The 20396-nt window shown below is 38.5% G+C and overlaps 1 protein-coding gene across 3 annotated transcripts; it reads left to right on the top strand.

The window, feature by feature from the left end:
* Window positions 1-688: 688 nt before the first annotated feature.
* FBXO30 (F-box protein 30) lies at window positions 689-18292 on the top strand. 3 transcript variants are annotated; one of them, XM_062572346.1, is made up of 5 exons: window positions 689-820; window positions 1832-1922; window positions 5382-5483; window positions 12456-14538; window positions 15401-18292. In XM_062572346.1, the coding sequence occupies exons 4-5, from the start codon at window positions 12472-12474 to the stop codon at window positions 15602-15604; spliced, it is 2271 nt and encodes a 756-aa protein (XP_062428330.1). In that variant the 5' UTR covers window positions 689-820; window positions 1832-1922; window positions 5382-5483; window positions 12456-12471; the 3' UTR covers window positions 15605-18292. The 3 variants fall into 3 exon arrangements, with proteins under 3 accessions (XP_062428330.1, XP_062428331.1, XP_062428332.1); XM_062572347.1 differs by lacking the exon at window positions 1832-1922; XM_062572348.1 differs by lacking the exons at window positions 689-820; window positions 1832-1922 and adding an exon at window positions 1257-1343.
* Window positions 18293-20396: the final 2104 nt, after the last annotated feature.

Below are 20396 nucleotides of genomic sequence, written 5' to 3'. Positions count from 1 at the left end.
GCAGGATTTGTTTGGATACAAAACAACAGCTGTGCTTGCTGCGCCCTATACCCAGGCCGTGCCCTGTGTGCTCTATCACCCTCAGCGGCTGACTGCTGTGGCTCAGAAAACTCTGAAACACCGTAACTATGCTGCCACAGGGCGCTCCTACCCGGGCGGGGCCCAGTTTTCCAGCTTTCCACACAGCCGCCCCGGGCCGCGGCCCCCGGCTTGCCCCGCTCCCTCCGGCCCGCCCCAACGGCCGCCGCAGGCACGCGCAGAGCGGAGCACAGACGACCCCCGCTCCCCCTCCCCGTGGCACGCGCCTCCCACGCACGAAGCGCGCGTGTGCCGTCCCCGCCCCCCCCGCCTTCCCGACCCTGCCAATGCGCATGCGCACGGGCGGCCGGGACAGGCCGAGCAGGCGACATCCGGGCACCGCGCTCCGGCTCGCTCAGGCCGCCCCGCCCGCGGAGCGCCGCCCCTCGCGCGCCGCGAGGGAGGAAAGGCCGCGCCGGCGCCGCGCGGCTCGGCTCGGCTCGGCTCGGCTCGGCTCGGCGCCGCGCGCTCCCGCCCCCGCCCCTCGCGAGTGCCGAGCAGCCTGCGCTCGCCGCCGCCCTGCGGCTCCTGGCGCGCGCGCGCGGCCGTTGGGGGCGCGGCCGTTGGGGCCGCGCGGGAGCCCGGCTGGCGGCGAGGCCGGGCGGGGCGAGGCGAGGCGAGCGCCGCGGCAGCGGCGACGAGAGCCCGGCGGGGACGCGGCGAGGCGCAAGGCAGAGCGAGCAGCCCTCCCCGCGGCCCGCACCTCCTCCGCGCCCTCCTGCCAGCCGAGCGACGGCGACGGGTGAGCGGCGGCGGGCGAGCTGGGGCCTGCGCCGCCGCGGCGCTCCGTCCCTTTTGCCGGCTGGCGGCGGCTGCCTGGCAGCTGAGCGGTAAACAAATGGCGGCGCAGCGGGGCCGGGCGCCGGGGCCGCCCTGGCTGCCGCCGGGGCGCGGAGCCGGTCGCTGCCCGCCGCCCGGGCGGAGGCCGCCGGGGTGGGTGTGTTTGCGGTGCCGGTGTGCGCCCCTCCCCGGGCCGCGCAGGTCTCGCCTTGCCCAGTGTGCGCCGGGGGTAACGCGCCGTGCAGGGTGGCCGCCCGGTCCGGCCCGGCCTGGCCCAGCTCCTCCGCGGGCCTGCGGCCGCCGGGGGCAGCGGGGCGAGCCCTGCTGGGGCCGTCCGCGCCGCGGTGCCGCCAGCGCTATCCAGGGTTTCGGCGGCAGCACGTGGGAAGGGGCAGGACCCGGGTCTGCCCTGTGCTGTCGGGACTGAAGTCAGAGAGGCCCCTTCCTGCACGGAAGGAGAGGGGAAGAGGGCGAATAATCCAGAGGTATTGTTGAAATCCTTCTCTAATCCTTTGTGTATTTGGAGTACCTGCGCTCAGATTATGAAAGAGGATATCTTTTCTCAGAATTTTTGTATCCATCACTTTCTTTCTTGAGGGCTTGTAGATGTACATTGGAAGCTCTTTCTCCATTATAAAGGTAAAGAAGGTTGCATAACTGTACTCCTGTAACCCTGAAGATCAGCAGTCAGAAGTGTACTAGGAGATGACAGTGACTTCTTTGAAGGGCATACACCTTAGAACAGTCACTTAACCTCACTTGCAAAGTGATGTCCTAATGCCACTGTTTGCAGCAGATCTCTTGAATTCTCTGAGGAGAAAGCTCATGGGCTGGAGAGGCATTTTGCTTTTGTTCTGTAAAGTTCTACTCAGATTTGGCTGAGGAGCTTTTCATAATCCTTGTTTCCCTTTTGCTGATTTTATTGTTAGTGTGCCAAAATAAGTGTGAATTAACATACTAATGTAAATTTCAGCCTGTGCTGCTGCAACATCAGTTTGCTTGTGCTAGCACTCTGGACAAGAGAAATCTCTGCCTTCATTTGAGTTGGTGTATAGCACAGATGGGTAAGTCCTTTTCCTGGACAGCTGCTGTCTGCTGCTTGCTATTATCATACAACTTAGCTTGTGCTGTGATTTAGAAAGTTAGGATTTGCACTTCTGCAGTGATGCATAATGATGAGGGTATTAGTGATGTTTGTTTGTTTTTCTCCCTTCCTCCCAAAAATGCAAAAATATTATTAAAAGAAGTTCAAATGACAGACAAGTTAAATACATGCACTTTCCAGTTGTCGTCGTCGTCTTTTTTTTTTCCCTAGCAACCCAGTTTCATCCAAGGAGAAATAGATTCATAGAGTAAATTTGGGTTGTGTAGCAAGCTGAGTCTTTTTGTGGGATCTCTGTCTCAAACTTTTTGCAAGTTGGAAAGTGTTCAGAAAACAGGAGAATCTCAGCAGAATAGGCAAAAAAATGTTTTTATTCTGCCTCTTTGTTACTCTTAGGCACTAAAGCAGTCTTTTAGTCAATTAACTTCTTAATCTTTCTTTTCCTTGTTTCCTGCTTTGATGTTAGAAGTTTAATGGGCAAAAAAGTGCTGAGTTTTTTCCAACCCGCAAGGCTTGGTTGGAAACTTTCCGGCAAGGTGTCTGTAGGTTTTTGGAAAACTCAGTTTTTGATCTAGGTACTAAAGGGCTTCCTGCAGCACCCTTCTGAAGAAGACATGTTGCTGTTAGTCTTCTATTAAGTTCTTGAAGGAGCTGTGGATTTCACCCTACTAACAAACCTATACTTTGTATTCAGTCAGATTGTCCTAAACTTAAAATAAAAAAATAAATTTTCTATAAATTCGTAAACCTGTTTATTTGGTGAGCCCTCTCTCAAATGAAGCAGATGGTGTTTGCCTCTGGCAATGAGATCCAGTGATACAGAGATGGGAGCATTAGTTGCCAATGTATTAGTGACAAGTAACTTTCAATTTCCTGTTCTGCACAATAAGAACAAAGATAACTTAAGTTTTTGTTGATGAGTCACTTAGATTGTATAACATATATTCCTGAATAGAGCATGAATAAATAAATAGTTAAATTATTGAGGGTTAAAAAGAAATATTATGTAAGGTTGCTTATGTCTCTGAGCACTATCCAGTTTTTATATTGGATAAAGGAAAAAGACAAAAAATCATGTAATTTAAACTGGTCTAAAACAAGATAAAATGATTAAAATTGCAGGGGTGCTCTAGATTCTTATTTACTTTGCAGGGTACTGTTTTGAGCAGCTTGAGGCGAATCTGACAATACATACACTTGTCGCACTTGGTGTGTCTTTTATTTTATTGCAATCTGTTAATACTGCTTGAATCTAAAATACTCTGCAAATCCTATAGGACCTGTAGAACATCTAATTGGGAAGATTGCACTGCTGTTTACCAAATGCCAAAAAATTGATCCAAGTTCTTAATGTGAAATCACGCTGAAAACCTGATAGGTTTCAACTACTTAAGGCATGTGCGTGTGAGAGATACATACAATGAGGTAAAATTCTAATTGGCATAGTCACAGCTCTTGCTATAAAACTTAAGTCAGTGGTTCATATTTTTCACTGAATTCTAATACCTTTTTTTTTTTAATGTAGATGCCTGAAGGTGGATGATGGGTTTTTTTGTTTGGTTGGGTTTTTTTTAAGGTTAACTTTCATGTTTGTCTATTTAGAAGCATTTTCAGCAGAAACTGTAGTTTTTCAGGAGTCCTGTGGAAGGGAGAAATTGGTTGGAGCCTGGCAGGTTCATAGCAAATAAGATGTTTCTGTGTGTGCTTTTTTATGATTGTAATGCTCTTACAAAACTTGTTTTAGCTGAGTCACTATTGTCACCAGCTATGGAATGTATTTGGATGGGAAAGTTCAGCTGAAGTCTTTTAAAAAAATATATTAGCTTCATGCCTGTTGACATTTGGAAAAGACAGTCTACGTTTATATTACACATCAGAAATTGATGACTCATTGCATGTCCGAAAACCTACTATAAACTTGTAGTGCAGATCTTGTAGGATTTTTTTTTCCTCACATTGTTCAAGTTAAAACATACTGAAGAGCTGGTATTTTGAAAGTAACTGGTACATGTTCATTATAAGATATGTTCCCAGCTTCCTGTTCTCAACTGTTTGGGATATGTTTTTTTTAGAAAATGGTACAAAATATGGAATTTTTTTAAAAATCTAAGAAGTAGCATTTCCATTGCTTTTAAAACCAAGTAGTTTGGAAACACAAAAAAAATCCTAATAGGTGCTGCAAAAGATTTGTCTTTACTTAATATGAAAGTTAAATACCTGAAAATAGAGAAGGTTGAAGTTCTGAATACTATCTTTATTCATGTTCTTCTACCATTTCTATTGTGCTTTTAAGTTGTAAACTATTTTGGGACAAAACTTATCTTTTGAACTTTAGTATTTTATCTGATCCAGTGGGGTCTTGTTATAACCTCTATGTTCTAACTACTTTGGCATATCAGGCCTTATGGTACTAACAAGGGAATATTTTTAATAAAAGAAAAAGACCTACTATGTTCAGGATGTATTACATCTACATTTCAACCTATCATGTGTTTACATTTCATTTATTTTAAATTTATTTTCTTCTTTTGCTATGGGAACTGGTTAAACTTGTGTAGTAAGACCTGAAATAGCGTATTAGCAAGAGTTGCCCTGATTGCTATAAATATAGAGGTCAGGAATTCTACTGCAACATGTATGAATTAAAATATTATATAAGATGAAGGATTTATTTGTGGCTTCTTTTGGGTAGCTGAGTCTGCCTACTCTAATATTGAACAAATTATTTTTTTGCAATAGTTTTGCTTCTGACTTTTGAGAAAATTTTCATTGCTTTCCTTTTTATTTATTTTTGGAATATTTGGGAGCTGATGTCTGAGGATAAGGATGTCACTTTTGGAGGATATTTCATCTCTCTTCTGTATCTATTAACTTTTAATAATAATCGATGAGTATGAACACATGGAGGATGATGCTTATTACTTTAAAGGCCCTTCTAGCATTAAGCAGATAAGTTCTGCCTCAAGACTGAAGATGAATGAATTTTATCAAAGATAAAATGCACCTCATAAAATAATTAAGCTAAAACATCTTTTTAGTTTTTCCAATTGGTGCAGTCTTGAAATTATTCTTGAGTCTTGATGCATTTTGTTTTTTTAATGGTTGCTGTTGGGCCACACTGAAGAACTAAGTGAAGCAGGTCATAGTGAATATTTTTTAATAGTCCCTTCTAGCCTTCAATATAATGAGTAACCATCTAGTCTGACTAACAACAGGCAGTAAGCTAGAATGACAGAGCATACATTGTGATTGCAGAGTTTATTAACAATTTGTTTAGTTTTCATAAAAAAAATACAAAATGTTTAACCATTTGTAGCTCCAGGTACTGTAAGCATGTGATTTTTTCCAAAGGATTGTGCATATGGAAAGCAATCTGTACACCTGAAATGAAACTTTATTTCTGATCTCATTTTTTTTACAGAGTCTGCAGCAATCAAGGAGTTGCACTGAATACAAATTCAGAAGTGCTCTACACATGAAATCTGCTGGTGCTCTAGCTGATTCTGCCCTGTCACCATCTCAGGTAGAGTGCTTTTGTGCCTGAGCCAGGCTGTTCTTTGTGTGGTGGTCTTGTAGTAGCGTGTAGGTAACGGCGCATTGAGACTTTTGGCCTTCTTATTTGGGAAATATGTCAGGAAGTAAAGAATGCATGGCAGATCTGTTGCAAAAATGCTCTAAGAAAAAATGTTTTGATATTCAGTGTTCATGGAATCTGATAGTGATAGAGAGAGGTGTATTCTCATTCCATCAAAGCTCATGTTCTAGAACAGAACAAATCAGACAAATGGGGCATCTTTGGAGGTGTACTTTAGTCATAATAATATTTTATTTTCCCTTAAATTCTATTTTTTTTTAATCTGAAAATATTTGGGAGGAAATATCTAGCTGAATTCTCTGAAGGGGAGGAAAAGATTTAGCCCTGGGGGAAAAAAGGAGCTTCTAAAAGGTTACTGAAAAGAATACAAAATACAAGTCAGCTTGTATTTTGGGGTGGAAGTTTGGGGTAGGGCAGGGAATAAGATTTTCCAAATCTTTTCTTTTTAGGGTTAAAATCACAGAAGCTACATTTTTGTAATTCTGCTGATCACTATTTTTGATGTTGTTAGAGATTTTTGGTTTTTTAGTCCTTTTTAAATGATGCTTCAGAAAGCAGTAAGTACATGTCAATGCTTTGATCATTCACTAGGTGTTAGATTACTGATAAAACTAGAATCTTGCAGGAGTGTGTATTCCCCCCTTGTGTATTTTCTTGCAATAAGAAGCTGTGTTTTGAGCATGACCTTTTTCTGCTGCTATTGTGTAATGTCTAGAAATTGTCGTAGCCTGTGATGATAATGGTGAAAGTAACATACTGCTTGTATAACAGTTTGGGCTTTAGTATTTGAAACTCCTTCTTATGAATTCACTGATTTAAAAACAAACAAACAAAAAAAATCCCAGTGGAGTAAGGTTTTTTGTTGTTGTTTTTTTTTTTGTTTGGTTTGGTTTGTCTCATGTCTGTAGCCAGCTCCATCCTGGGAGGATACTCTTCTTTTTTATGGATGAGGCACATACCTTTTTAAATTTGTCACCTCTTGTTTCATTTTAATAGTTAGTAATTTGTAATGTTGTTTGCTGTTCTTCTGAATTTACCATTTTAAAAAGTACTTGGAAGTTAGTGTAGCATGAGATTAACTTTGCTGTAGGTCTCTGCTTCCTATTGTGCTTCCTATGGCGAAACATTTAAGCAGAGTTTGAGGTAGCCAGTTTCCTGATGTGAGGGCAAAGGCTGCACTGGCTTTGGAGAAGCCTTGAAATGGGGCTGTTTAATCTCAGTCATTGTGGAGTCTTGAGGAGTAGAGTTAGATCTGCCTTTTATTGCTCACTTCTAGCAGGGATGGCAGCTAGTGGTGGCAGTTGCTCTCTGTTGGGTTGAAAAAATGTCATTACCGAACCCCTAGTTCACAGAATCCATCTGTCATCTGAAAACTGATGGGGAAAAAACAAAACAAAAAGTGAGTGTAACATGCACACTAGAAAGTTAATGTGGCCATACTATTGTAGTAACAGATTAAAGTGTTCTGTAGATATGAAAATTACTATACTTTTTGTGCCAGATAGGGATGAGAAGACAGGAAAATCTCACTTTCCGGAAGACTACGAAGCTTGCTTAACACATCTGGTAGACCTAGTAGTCAAGGTGAATGATAGTTATTCTGTCACGTATGATAGAATATAGAAAAATAAAATAGCTCATTCAATATTTATCTATAATACTACCAGTTCTATTCTGGCAAAGTATACTAAACCTTTTTTATGCCTCTCGCCTTTTCAATTTGTGAAAACCTCTGAATCATGCTTTTTATTTATTTTTTATATACAAATGTCACTTAAATCTTGTCCCTTTGCTTTCTAAAATGTAGTTTCCACATAAGAGACTAGTTAGCCACAGCTATAGACTTTTTATTCACATACCTGGATGAAAGATGAGAGGTTCAGGAGTATGATAGTGTGTTCTTTTGTTTATGTTGCACCTCCCAAAACTTTTTTGAATGTTTTGCATGTACCCGGCTGTCTGTGGGTGGTTTTGGATGCCCCTGAGAATTTAATCTGCAGACTTATGCCTCTGTCTGTTCGTCTGCTTCCGTAAACCAGTAATTTAAGAAACTCTTGGCCAATTCAATCAGATGTGATAGAGGAAAGCGTCTCAAAGACAATTGAGCTTTTATAGTTTTGATGAATAAAAGGTAGCTGAGTAACAGAGGGTTTCACCAGTGGGAATAGTCGCTGGTTTCATAACTTTTCGGTACAAAGGAATTTACATAGGGGAAAGTAAGTAAGCAGACATTGAGTTTGATAATACTAAGTATGATACCGTATACTCTGCAGTGGAGGAGACAGTGAGAGCTCCCACTTGCAGCTGAAGTACTGTATAGTGATTGTTTGAAACCCTTATTATGCTATTTTAATATTTATGTTACAACAGCAACTGAAAATCATGTGGCTGTAGCAGCTGGAATTTTAATCCTTTTAATTATGACAGATTTTCAAACCATGTTCTGGCTTATTTGGTCAGCTGACTGTATAGTATGTACAATAACATCAAGTGATCACACAAATTCTGAGAGCAGTGGTCACCTCACTGGAACTGGATGTATTTTTAGGTTTCTCTGCTAGTAACAGTCAAGTATGCATACTTAAGCATCTCATATGAACTCAACCTTGTTGCTGACATTAGGCTATCAGAAAAGGGCAGCTGTTCTTTCTTGCTGTAGTCACTGATTTGACATTCTAACTTCTTACCAAAATTTGTTAACGAGCACAGTAGGGTATAAATGCTATAAATCTCTTCAGTGCCTATTTTAATGACTGATATTTTTCTTCTGGTTACTTTGCAACAACAACAAGTATATTTGCTAGCTCTTTCAATTTTATATCTCAGAGTAACTCAAAGTACAGGTTTAGACATTGTTACCTGCAGCAGGAATTTTCTTTAGCTCTACTTTGCCCATTATTTTTTTTCTTTTTTAAAAGATAATGTTTGGGAAGAGGGTCCTCCTTCTAGTTTTCAGTATGATATTAGGGATATATTAGTTGTGCTACTTGAAAGAAAAATGATTCACGTGTGGATGCTTTTAATCCGTGAATCCAAAAAAGGCTAAGTTGTGGTTCACAAGAATAAATAAGTTACAGATTTGAATGAGCAGTGACCATTAACTGATTGATGAATATTCAGATTTTAGAGATAATGTTCTTTTGTTTCACCTGGTATCTGTTTGATAGGGTTGTTTGGTTAACTTTTGTATTTGGACTTAAATTTTATATTTGTATAACTGAACTGTATGAGAAGTCTTAACCAGTTAAGCAATCCAGGAACTCATGACTCCACAAAATAGTTGTGGGGTTTGAAAGCCAGGCACTAAAAGAAAAAAGAAAAAGTATGAAAAGGATGTTTAAAATGCATAAAAGGGCTTTATAGTAAGCTATAAATAAAATGTGACATTCTGACTAAATTAAAGTTCTGCAGCACATGCTATGAAATCAAGGCCTGAGGAACACATGGAATTTTGGTGAATGTCATGCTGATATTCTACTGATGTCCAAAGAGATTTTAAATTATTGCAGGTGCCAATGGATTCAAATTTTAAGAGAAATGGCAAGTAATATCAAACTTCTTAGTGACCTGTAACATTCTGATTTAAGGAAACTGAGGGAATAGGTTACTTTAACTATTTAACTGATCATATGCATAACTATTGCTTTATAAAAACAATCTCAAGCATCTGTTACAGGACTAAATTAGCATCTACCTAACCAAAACATGGTATTTTTAGTGACTGATCTGGCCTTTGTGTACTGTCAGTGATATTCGACGTTTTCACTAGATTATCTTTCTTATGCATTTCAAACTTCCATTTGTATGTGTGAGATCATTAAGTTTTGGTGAATATTAGTTAATGCCTGGAAGGAGTCTTGGAACTTGATAAAAGCTGGTATAAATCGCACAACTCAGGTTTCACAATCTGACTTGTAATGACCAAGATAGTATGCTAGGGAGGAGGATGTTTTACTGTCTTAATAGAATGTTCTTCTGTGTAAGCTCACATAGGCTATTTAAAGACAGTATTTAATGATGGTTGACTAATTTAGGGTATGTCTACACAAATGGTGGAGGCAAACATGAGCTTGCTTTAACTGTGTTCTGAGCTGTCTGAATATGAGCCAGCTTCAGCCTAGGAGCAGTATAACTGAGCTAGTACAGCAGTGTGCTCTAGTTAACAAACTTCCATTCTGGTCTGCAGATGGCACATATCTGGCCATCTTGTAGTGAGAAAAGTGTTGTTTTTTTTTTTTTTTTTTTTAGGGGGGGGGGTGTTTTTTGGGTTTTTTTGGAAGTAGGTAGTAATATGTATTTTTTTTATTTTTAAACATAGTTGTAGGAAGCTGATTGGACTTTGCTTTTATGCTGCTTTGTAGCAGCAAATTGGAAAGTACCCCTTTCCAGTCACTGCTACATAACTCTTATGCTACAATTCCCTGAACAGTACAATTTCCCAGCTCTTTTTCAGTAGAAAGCTAATGATCTCAACTGTGTCCACGTGTGTATTTTATGTATTTCTCCATCCCACCACTTACCTAGTGGAAGTGGTTTTGATGACTGCTGTATAATGAATACCTAGTTGAAAAGCAGAGATGTGAAAAACATGTAAAAATGTGTCTTGAGCTTGCAGCTAAACTGCTAATATGACTGGCCATTTTCAAGACCTTTCTTTGTGTGGTTCTTTAAACAATACTAAAAGTTGGATGTAGCCTTTAGGAGATGGTGGTTTATTTAAAAAAAAATCTATACGATGAAAGAATAGCTTTAACATTAAATAAGGATATTATTTTATAGTAGTGAAAATTCTCCTAATAGAAGACTATAGATTCATTAATGCAGATGTGTATATATTTGACAGGAATTACTTAAGAAGAGGGATCTGGCAGAGGAACTAGGAATAAGGTTGTTTTCCCACAAAAGTCAGTAATTTTCCGTTTTTGATTCTTCACAGAACATGTTTCAACTCTTGGCTGTAGGTGCTGTTTGACTTAATATCTAAGGTGAAAGCAGGTTGTGTGCCAGAAAGGTTTGCTAAAATCGTTAGCAAATCAGTCAGAGTTCAGTGAGTGGCACACTTGACAGTGTGTGATTTTTAAAAAAAAAAAAAAAAAAAAAAAAAAAAAAAAAAGAAGTATTTGTTATTTACTGTGTAAATTCAGCTGTGTTTTGCCTGCGAAGTGTAGCACATATGCTTCTTTGTTAGAAATGCTCAAAAGAGTGGGTAGCTAAAACATTTGAGCTATCTACATTACAAGGGATGGAGGGATGAGGTTTGATTGCTACTTAAAATTGACATGAATTTCAGAATATTAAACATACATCTGAGATAAATGTCACAGAAATTTATTTAAAGCATTTAAATAATCTAAAATCGAGTGTCTAAAATACTATTTTATTTTCTCTTACTCTAAGCTTGAACAAAAAGAGTAATGCTAATTGGTTTTATTTTTACTGTCAGTTTTGAATATTTTTAATTTAAGAAGTGTTAATTCATTGAAACTGCAGTGTTCAGACTGAAGACACTACAGGAAAATACTTGCTGGCCAGTAGAATAAAATAAGGAACGATTTCTCTTTTGTTAATCTTAAATTCTTCAAGTATTTTATTTTTCAAGAAAAATAATTTTGGAAGGTGAGGGATAAGGAAAAGAAGAAACTAAGCAATGTACAAAGTGTTTTGAGCTCAGCCTCTGTGTAGTTCATTCACTGATTGATATCTCTGAACTGTCATCTAATGGTATAATTTCTGAGAGCGTTATATTATCATCCAGTAGGGCTTGAACACTTGCTTGGGCCTATGGTCAAGCTAATAAAAGTATCAGAGCTTTTGGCAGTATGGTACAAAGACAAATTTTTTCTCCCTCCCACAACAAAGAATACCATTTTTGTGTCAGTATGTGTTTTAATGTATTACTTTTTTTTTTTTTTTTTTTTTTTTTTTTTTTTAAACTGACTTTGTATTGCTGTTTGGCCTAGTTATGTAAAGTTACCCTTGCTGTGTTACCCTTACACTTTGAACTATCTGTATTGTAGTTAGGGAGGCTCATAGAGTGTGGAGAGGAAGTACCTTTTTGTAGGTAGAACTGGAGGTCTATGTAGAGCCATGCTGGGTGTTGTAGTTCTATGTAAGAATTTTCAGTGAAATGCAAAGATTTGTTTGTTTGTTTTTTTTATGCATGGTCTAATTGCTACCTTTGTACAACAGCTACTATAAAAATAAAAGAGGAGCTACAGGCTATAGACTAGAAAAAAGAGTAAGATGCTGTTGTAGAGGAGTGCTGTCTATGCAGAACTGTGTGCGTGGGGGAGAATGGCACACAACAGAAGATCCAGAGATGCACACTGAATGTTGCAGATTGCCTTAGATGAACTGCATGAACAGAGACTAAGAAGCATAGGTCACAGCAAGCAGCCTAGGGAACAGGACACCTCTTTAGAGAACTTGAGATGTAACATAGATGAGAATGAATCTGGGTTCCTCTGTTTCTTCTCCCTCCTCTATGGAGTCATATAGTCTAGGATTTTAAGTGATAAGAGATAGTCAATGGTGATGCTTTATTTTTAGTTGAAATAGCTATTTGAAATGGGGAGGGGCACAAGCACTACTTCAAAGGGAATTACTGTACAATATTTTTTGAGTTGTGTATTTCATATCTAGTGAATACAAATGCATGGAATATGTCTTGAACTCTTGTATAAATGTATATCTGTAATATTCAGTGAACTTTTAAACACTATTTTTTAAGATAAAATGTTATGTACTTGTTTTCTTAAAAGGGCTGCTGATCAATTCATGTTGTGTTAACATGTATCTCTCCACTCATACAGAGAATGAAAAAAGGCAAATAACTGTTAGTAATTATTAATAGTATTGAGGTAATATTTTACCTTTTCTGTCTCCTTTCTCTTTACTCAGAATTGGATTTACAGTCATGGAGGAACATCAACAGCATTTACACTGTGTAAACTGTGTCAGTCGTCGCTGTATGACCAGACCAGAGCCTGGCATTTCCTGTGATTTGATTGGCTGCCCGTTGGTTTGTGGAGCAGTTTTTCATTCATGTAAAGCTGAGGAGCATCGCATCTTATGTCCACTTGAAAGAGTGCCTTGTCTGAATAGTGGCTTTGGATGTCCCTTCATAGTAGCCCGAAATAAAATTGCTGATCATCTAGAAGTTTGTCCTGCAAGTGTGGTATGTTGTACCATGGAGTGGAATAGATGGCCAGTCAGTTATGCAGACAGAAAATCTTATGAGAATCTGAGTAAAGATGTTGATGAAGTGGAGCAGCTAGATATGGCTTTAGCCCTTCAAGACCAGCGCATGTTACTGGAATCACTTAAAGTAGCAACTATGATGTCAAAAGCAGCTGATCAAATATCGGAATCCAGAGAGCAAACCACCTCTGTCAAAGCAAGTGCCCCAGATGCAGTGCATTCAAATGGTTTGATGCCTGTAGATGAAGATTCTTATGGTGCACTTTATCAAGCTACTGTAGAAACAACAAGGAGTTTAGCTGCTGCTCTGGATATCCTGAACACTGCTACAAGGGACATCAGTATGTTAAGTTCAAGGCTTGGCATTTCACCATATGAAAGGAGAGAAGACACAGAGACTAAAGAAGAAGCTTCTAATGGAATTATTCAGGACCATGAATATCCAGATGAAGATAACATAGGAGCAGTTGGTGGAATTAACTTTGATAGCCTGAGTCAAAATTCACAAATGGAGCAAAATGGTTCTAGTGATATTTGTTATGATTTAATGCAAAAACATGACTTAAATGTAAACTTCAGTAATTCTTCTCTTTTGTGTAACGGCTTTCATGTAGAAAGTGAAAGTTCAAAGCTGCTGGACCAGAATGAAGATCTTGGTGTATCTAATTCAGAACCATCCAGTGTAGCAAATGGAGAATGTACTGCATCTCTTGAGGATGAAGTGTTACAGTCTTGCAGTTCCTTCCCTGCAGCAACACAGCTTAGAGAAGTAATACCATCTGATCACTTAGTTAATGGCAGTGTTAATCATGTACTACCATGTAATGCTAATGAAGAAGAAATGTTAGAGAGACAGGTGGAACAAGAAAGTTTGAGAAATGTAGATGCCTTTTCTCTTTTACGGCATCGGTCATACAAATTCCTTGTTAATCACTACTGGTCCACACCAAAAGAAGACAAAGCTGTTGATACATCAGATTTGGAGATAACAGAAGATCCTATGGGTCTTCAAGGGATTGATCTAATCACAGCAGCTTTGCTGTTTTGTCTAGGAGACTCTCCTGGAGGTAGGGGGATATCAGAAAGTCGTGCTGTCGATATGTATCACGTTGACTTTGGGACCCAAACATTTTCTCTCCCATCTGCTATATTGGCCACAAATACAATGGTAGGGGAAATAGCTTCAGCTTCTGCGTGTGATCATGCCAACCCACAGCTCTCAAATCCAAGTCCGTTCCAGACCCTTGGACTGGATTTGGTATTGGAATATGTGGCTAGATACCAAACAAAACAGCGTTCAATGTTTACATTTGTTTGTGGACAGTTGTTCAGGAGGAATGAATTTTCTTCACATTTTAAGAACGTGCATGGTGACATTCATGCTGGTCTTAATGGCTGGATGGAGCAGAGGTGTCCGCTGGCGTATTATGGGTGTACATATTCTCAGCGTAGGTTTTGCCCTTCAACGCAAGGGGCAAAGATTATTCATGACCGCCACTTACGGTCATTTGGAGTTCAGCCTTGCATATCTACAGTATTAGTAGAACCAGCGAAAAGCTGCTTAGTTGGACTACACAATGACCACCTGAGTAGTCTACCTTTTGAGGTTCTGCAGCATATTGCTAGTTTTCTAGATGGCTTTAGTTTATGTCAGCTTTCAAGAGTGTCACGTTTAATGAGAGATGTGTGTGGAAGCTTGCTTCAAGCACGAGGAATGGTGATATTACTTTGGGAGAAGAGAAAGTATCCAGATGGAAGTTTTTCTTGGCAAATAAAAGAAAAGGTAAGCTATTCCCCCCCCCCCCCCCCCCATATCTCTGCTCTTTCCCTGAGCATTATTATTTTGCCTGGTCACCATTGATACTACTGTTTTTAGGTATGATATCACTTCAGGAAGTAGGCTGTCTATAGAACAGCAGTTAGCAAAAATTGTTAGGTTGGTTCAGTTGCTACGTCCCTGGTGTTTTCAGTTTTCTCAGCACTTTAAGAAGTAGGAGTTGAGGTGATGTCGGTCCAGTTTTCACTTGATGTCAAATTAATATTTTAAAGTCTTGGGAAAATTGGAAGCTTATCTAGCAATTATGTACTTCATGATTTTCTTTAATACTGATATTCTCTGAAAGCAGGAAAGTTACCTACAAAGTTTGCATTTCTTGCTTTTGTACTGTTTAAAGCAGTTTAAATTTTTACCATCTCTTAAGATTGTATCCGTTGCTATGATACTTTGCTTTAATCAAGTGTTTAAGTTCTTAAACTTTTGGTGACTTCTGTATAGTGTATTTTTCACCACTTCCTGCCCTCCTGCCCCACCCACCCACCAGGGTATCTGCGGTCATTTGTAATTGTAGAAATTGATCACTTTAGAAGTGGACTTTCACTGTGTTTTATGGTCATGTGGCACTTTGTCATTTAACTGCTGATCATACCTACTTTGTAGACAGAAGAAATAGCATCTGCCTTCAGTTTGGAATCTGAATCAGCCTGGGACTGACTGTCCAAAAATTAACATTGTATGTTTCTTTGTCATTTTGATTTTTAGCAAGAGCTCTAGTAGACCCAAAAGCATGTCTGAAAGTAATAGCAAACACTTAATTTTGTATTCTGAGTTTAGGTATGTTTGAGCCTAAGTATAACTTGTTTTCTAGGTTTGGCGATTCAGTACAGCCTTCTGTACTGTCAATGAGTGGAAGTTTGCTGACATCGTAAGCATGGCTGACCATTTGAAGAAATGTAGCTATAATGCTGTGGAGAGAAGAGAGGAGGCTGTTCCACTGCCATGTATGTGTGTAACACGAGAACTCACTAAAGAAGGACGTTCATTGCGCTCTGTTTTGAAACCTGTACTTTAAACATTGAAACCACTCCAATTGCACATACACTCAAGCACCTGATATAACCTCGGTAATACTATGTGACACTTTATTAATGTACTAAAGATACTTTCTAGCTAAATCTACTCTGTCACTGTGTATATAAGGTTTGAAGTGACATTTATTTTTTATAATACTGTTTAGCTGGAAAGTAATGAAAGTTGCCTTAATGTTTGAAAAATTCGGAACTTGCTGGACAGGGTAGTTTTATCTAACTTATATAATTTAAAAACAAAACCCTAAAATGTGTTTTCTGATTCACTAGTGCCCGTGTTTCTGTTGACTGATAGCATTTCAAAAACAGCCTCTTAATGGTGTGCACGTTTATACAGGAAAACACCGAATTGTAGTGGGACAAGATTCTGACCAAATGTGCTCTCTGTATTTGGTCTTTATTTTTAAATAACAAATTATCATCCAAATATTTGAAAGATAAGGAAAAAGTCAGAGCTTTATAATAATGTCTTGGACAAACGTTCAGCTTTTAAGCTCATCTTTCCTCATGAAATCAGTGTTATGGTGATCTTCCCGGTTAACAGGTGATCTAGGATAAGCATTTAAAAAATGTTAGGAATGATCTAAGTGAACTCTGATTTACAGTAGCTTTTTAGTACAACTTGTTTTTGACCTATCAACAATGATTGTTTTTCTTTTGAACTAGTAACAGTTATTTCACTTCTGGGAGCAAAACTTTTAAAGCTAAAACATGGAATACTAGTTTTTACTTTCACACCTACGGTGATGTCTGATTTTAAAACTTTTTTCCTTGTCCTGCAGTTGGCTGAGGGTTAAACTGCTTGAGCAGTCAAAATTCAAAGTATGTGATTAACGGTTATGAATTTATAATGCAGCTAATGAAAGGGCTTTACTTGTTTCATGGTATCGTGAGATGTATTGTCTCCTTTCTGTTAATTTGTCTATAAAAATGCTGCTTTTTTGAGGAGCATTTTAAATTACTGATATGAATATTAAATGCATCATCTTCATAAGATGAGACATGATTCATTAATTGCATAAGGCATATCAGAAATACATATTCAACACTTCTGTTAAATGAACAGCTCCAGTTTGCTTCCAGTCTTCCATAATAAAAGATCTTACAAAGTATTTGTGAATAGAGAGTACATACTATGAAAAATGCCCTGGTATAGCAAAACTGTAATAACCTGAACTGACTTTCCAACTTGTTTGTATTAATGTTAGTGTCTCTAGCCTGTTGCACTTAGCAACTGTGCCACAAAGCTAAAACAGAAACAGACCAGTGCTTGGAACAAAGAAATACAGTACATATTTCCATTATAGGAAAAATAAAGAGATCAGTAAGGAGGAGATGTTTACAAAAATGGCTAAATTTATTGCTTGTAACTTCTGTACTGGATACTTGTTTATGGCTAGTCTGGCTGCAGTTCATAACTTTGGTATCTGTGCATTTCCCATTCTGGGTCCAGTCCAGCTAAACATTCACTGCCTTTTTCAATCCGGAGTGCTAAGGGTGCCCAGAAAGAAATGAAATCTCCTTCTTTAGTGCCATGAGTTGAAATTACTGAAGAGCTTAAACAAAAAGCTCTGACTGAATCTTGAAACTATATGTCCTCTTTCCATGCTTTCATTTTTTGGTTGAAGGGAGAGAAGTTATTGCTATTTGTGGTAATTTTCAGCTGTTGCCACAGTTATGTGGAAAGGAGAATCTGGATCCATGTGCAACTGACCATGCCAACTGGGTTTTAGGTGGGTTTTAAAAGAAACCACCCTGTTCTCTGAGTACACATTATAAAGCTTGTTACCCACAAATTTTTCAATACAAGGCAGGAGACAGGCTTTCATCAGTTCTTGTCTTTCAGTTCTAATGGCTCCTTGCTGCAGCTCTCCAGTGTTTAAAAGTAGTTGCCTGACTGGAAGGATCCTGAATGCTGAAGAATTTATGGCTGAGTTTATGGCTAAATGTACTTTAAAACATCTGTCTTGAGTTACTGATTTTTTTTTTTTTTTTTGGGGGGGGGGGGATGTTCAGGAATGTGGTGGCTTTGGTATTTGGCATTCTTTTTAACTACCCAGAACCCTGATAATCTTAGGGTAGGAAGAAGCGTCTTGGTTGCTTAGGAGAAGAGGGTGCTCAGTTATAGGAGCTGGTGTTGGAAGAATCTCACTTGTAGCACAGTGCAGATCTATATCTACAGTATCATCAGTTGCTGATCTACTAAAATAAACTTTTTAAATACTCGGTGTTCTTCAGAGGTAACACTACTTCTCAATACATGAATTCATGCACTTTTGTTTTCAAATGTAGATACAGGCTTTTTTGTTGAATTAGTTTATTTTTAAGAGAATCCAGAGCTATTAAAATATTGATGTTGTAAACAAAATCTCTGCCTTGTAAGCTGCTCCAAATGCAGGAATACAGTATCATTAGGATAACACTTTTTTTTTTCTTTTTTTTAAAAATGCTGCTATGCAGTTTGTAAAACATCTGTGGTGTGTAGTCAGTCTATCAAAATGTGGCTTCTTGTTCATATTTGCCCTTGAATTTTTAAAATGTCATATCCTGGTACATCTTCCTGGTATATCTTCCTTACAGCATATATGGACAGTTGTTCCAGTCTTTCTTTTACTTGATACCACATTGCTACTTTGTTTAAAATACTATGTTTCCAATCATTATGCAATATTTTTTGCAATGTCTGTTAAAATCCTAATAAAAATTTGGAGTTTCTCTTTTAGTACAATTGTAGCTTTTTTTATTAAAGCTCATCACCAGTCCTTCATTATTCAAACATGGTGCTAAGTGTCTGTCTCTAGGATTTCAGTAAGTACTTGAAAAAAACAAGCTACATAAAGCAATCTATTTACAAACATTTAAATGCTGCATAATTTGCTAGTAATTAATATGTATTCACATTCACTTCAGTATGAATATCAATCATTCTTATGCTATATATTCATTTCTATGCTTTGGTCTATTATGCAGCATAGATTCCATAATTTAAGATTTAACTACATAACACTAAAGGTTCTGGTTATACCTTATAGATTTGGGGGGAGGGGAGCTCCCTGAGTAATAAATTGGATAGATTATCTGATCAAAAATAATATACACCTATGCTACTTCTTCATGAAAAAAACTCTTAAGTATATTATTTCCAGTTTTCTGTAGAAAGCTATTGCTCAGAATGGGGTACTTCCAACTTAGAATGGTTTCAGAGAATAGTTATAGTTCAGACTGTGTGTAGAATGGCAAAATGCAAAAGCAAAACTCATTACAGAAGACACTGTCTGGGCATTGACCTTTTGCTCTGCCATTTGCTAGTGTGAATATATTGATACTATTTAAAAGTAAAAATGTACCTATACTCCATAAATCTGTTATCTAATAAATGACTCTTAAAGTGTACTGAGTAATGTGTTGTGACTCATAGTTTAATTTTGGCCACCATTACAAACCTGTGGATAATATAGTGTTTAGACAGGCATACTTAATGTGCCATGTTAGCCTTTTGTTTTTCCATTTTCTATAAGTGGATTTAGATATTCTGCTGTGTAAGGAAATATTTTTTTTTTGTCTTGCTTGAAGTATTCCATAGGATTTGCCTGTTGCTGTCTTTCAAATGTTTTCCAAGAATACTACTGGTAAACTATCTTCATATGCTCTTACCTACTGAATGTACTTTCCGAAGATGAAATTTAGTTCAGTGGGGAGTTTGCTTCCTGTAATATCAGAAGGCTGATTTGAATTCTTCTAGTAGAAAAATCTGTTGAAGCATCCTTGATCATCTTTAGATGAGCAAACTGTAGTGGTTGTTTACAATATTGAGAGAAAATGGCATTCAGATAGTGTTTATAAAAAGTTAACACATTTAAAGCAGAGACAGAGTTAAAAGATTTTGTTTTTTGCAGTAAGAGCTGTTCTGCACATGGTAAATAGTTTATCAGTAAACCAAACTGGAGAGGAAAAATGAATGGAGAAATAAGTTTGTAATAAAGGCATCCATCCCCAGAGTAGATGGACTTCTGATGGACTGTGTTTGAGAGTGCAGGGAGTTTGTGACTTGTGCGTGCTGTCTGTGTTTTACTGATGACTTCATCAGTCCTTCTGCGGTAGGAGTTACCCTGCTGCTGTGCTGGCTCTGTAATGTGCTTTAGTTGTAAACTACCTTCCCAGTGCTGCCAGTGTTCCTGAGTCAAGTATTCGTGGTGTTGAATGCAGTCTTATCTACTGAACAGCAAGATACGTATTTGGTGCAGGTTCCATGTGCTGGTGGTGTCAGGCAATATTTGGTAAGTATAATGGGAAAATAAGGTCCTTTTGATACAAAGAATTTATCTGTTGCTTTTTGTCATTATTTCCCAGAGAAGGGGAACAAAAATGAGTGAGGGAATAGAAGGAAGGAGCAAAATAAAAAAGACTGATAGATTTGAATGCATCTTGGTAATGGAATAGCAGTCTAAAAGACATTCTTTATTGTTGTTAAATGCACTGTGAAATTTAACAGCAAAAGGCCATTTTGACAAACCAAATTCTGCAGCACATGCAGCAGAAAGTATATGCACTACTTACAGCCTCATGTAGTAGAAAAATGTATATACAACGATCATGTATGGTTGTAAGTGTAAAATATAGGAAAAAGAATAGAATTTCCCAAGGTAGGAAGTTATACAAGGCAGGATTTGTAGACTCTATCAGAAAAATAGAATTTCTGTGTTGGTGATATTCCACTATTCTTGTACTTAGTTTCAACCTAAATTGTCACACAAACAACAAAACACAGGAATGAAA

This window comes from Rhea pennata, chromosome 3 (genome assembly GCF_028389875.1).
Source record: "Rhea pennata isolate bPtePen1 chromosome 3, bPtePen1.pri, whole genome shotgun sequence".
Classification (NCBI taxonomy): Eukaryota; Metazoa; Chordata; class Aves; order Rheiformes; family Rheidae; genus Rhea; species Rhea pennata.
This window is presented reverse-complemented; position numbering and strand designations above follow the sequence as displayed.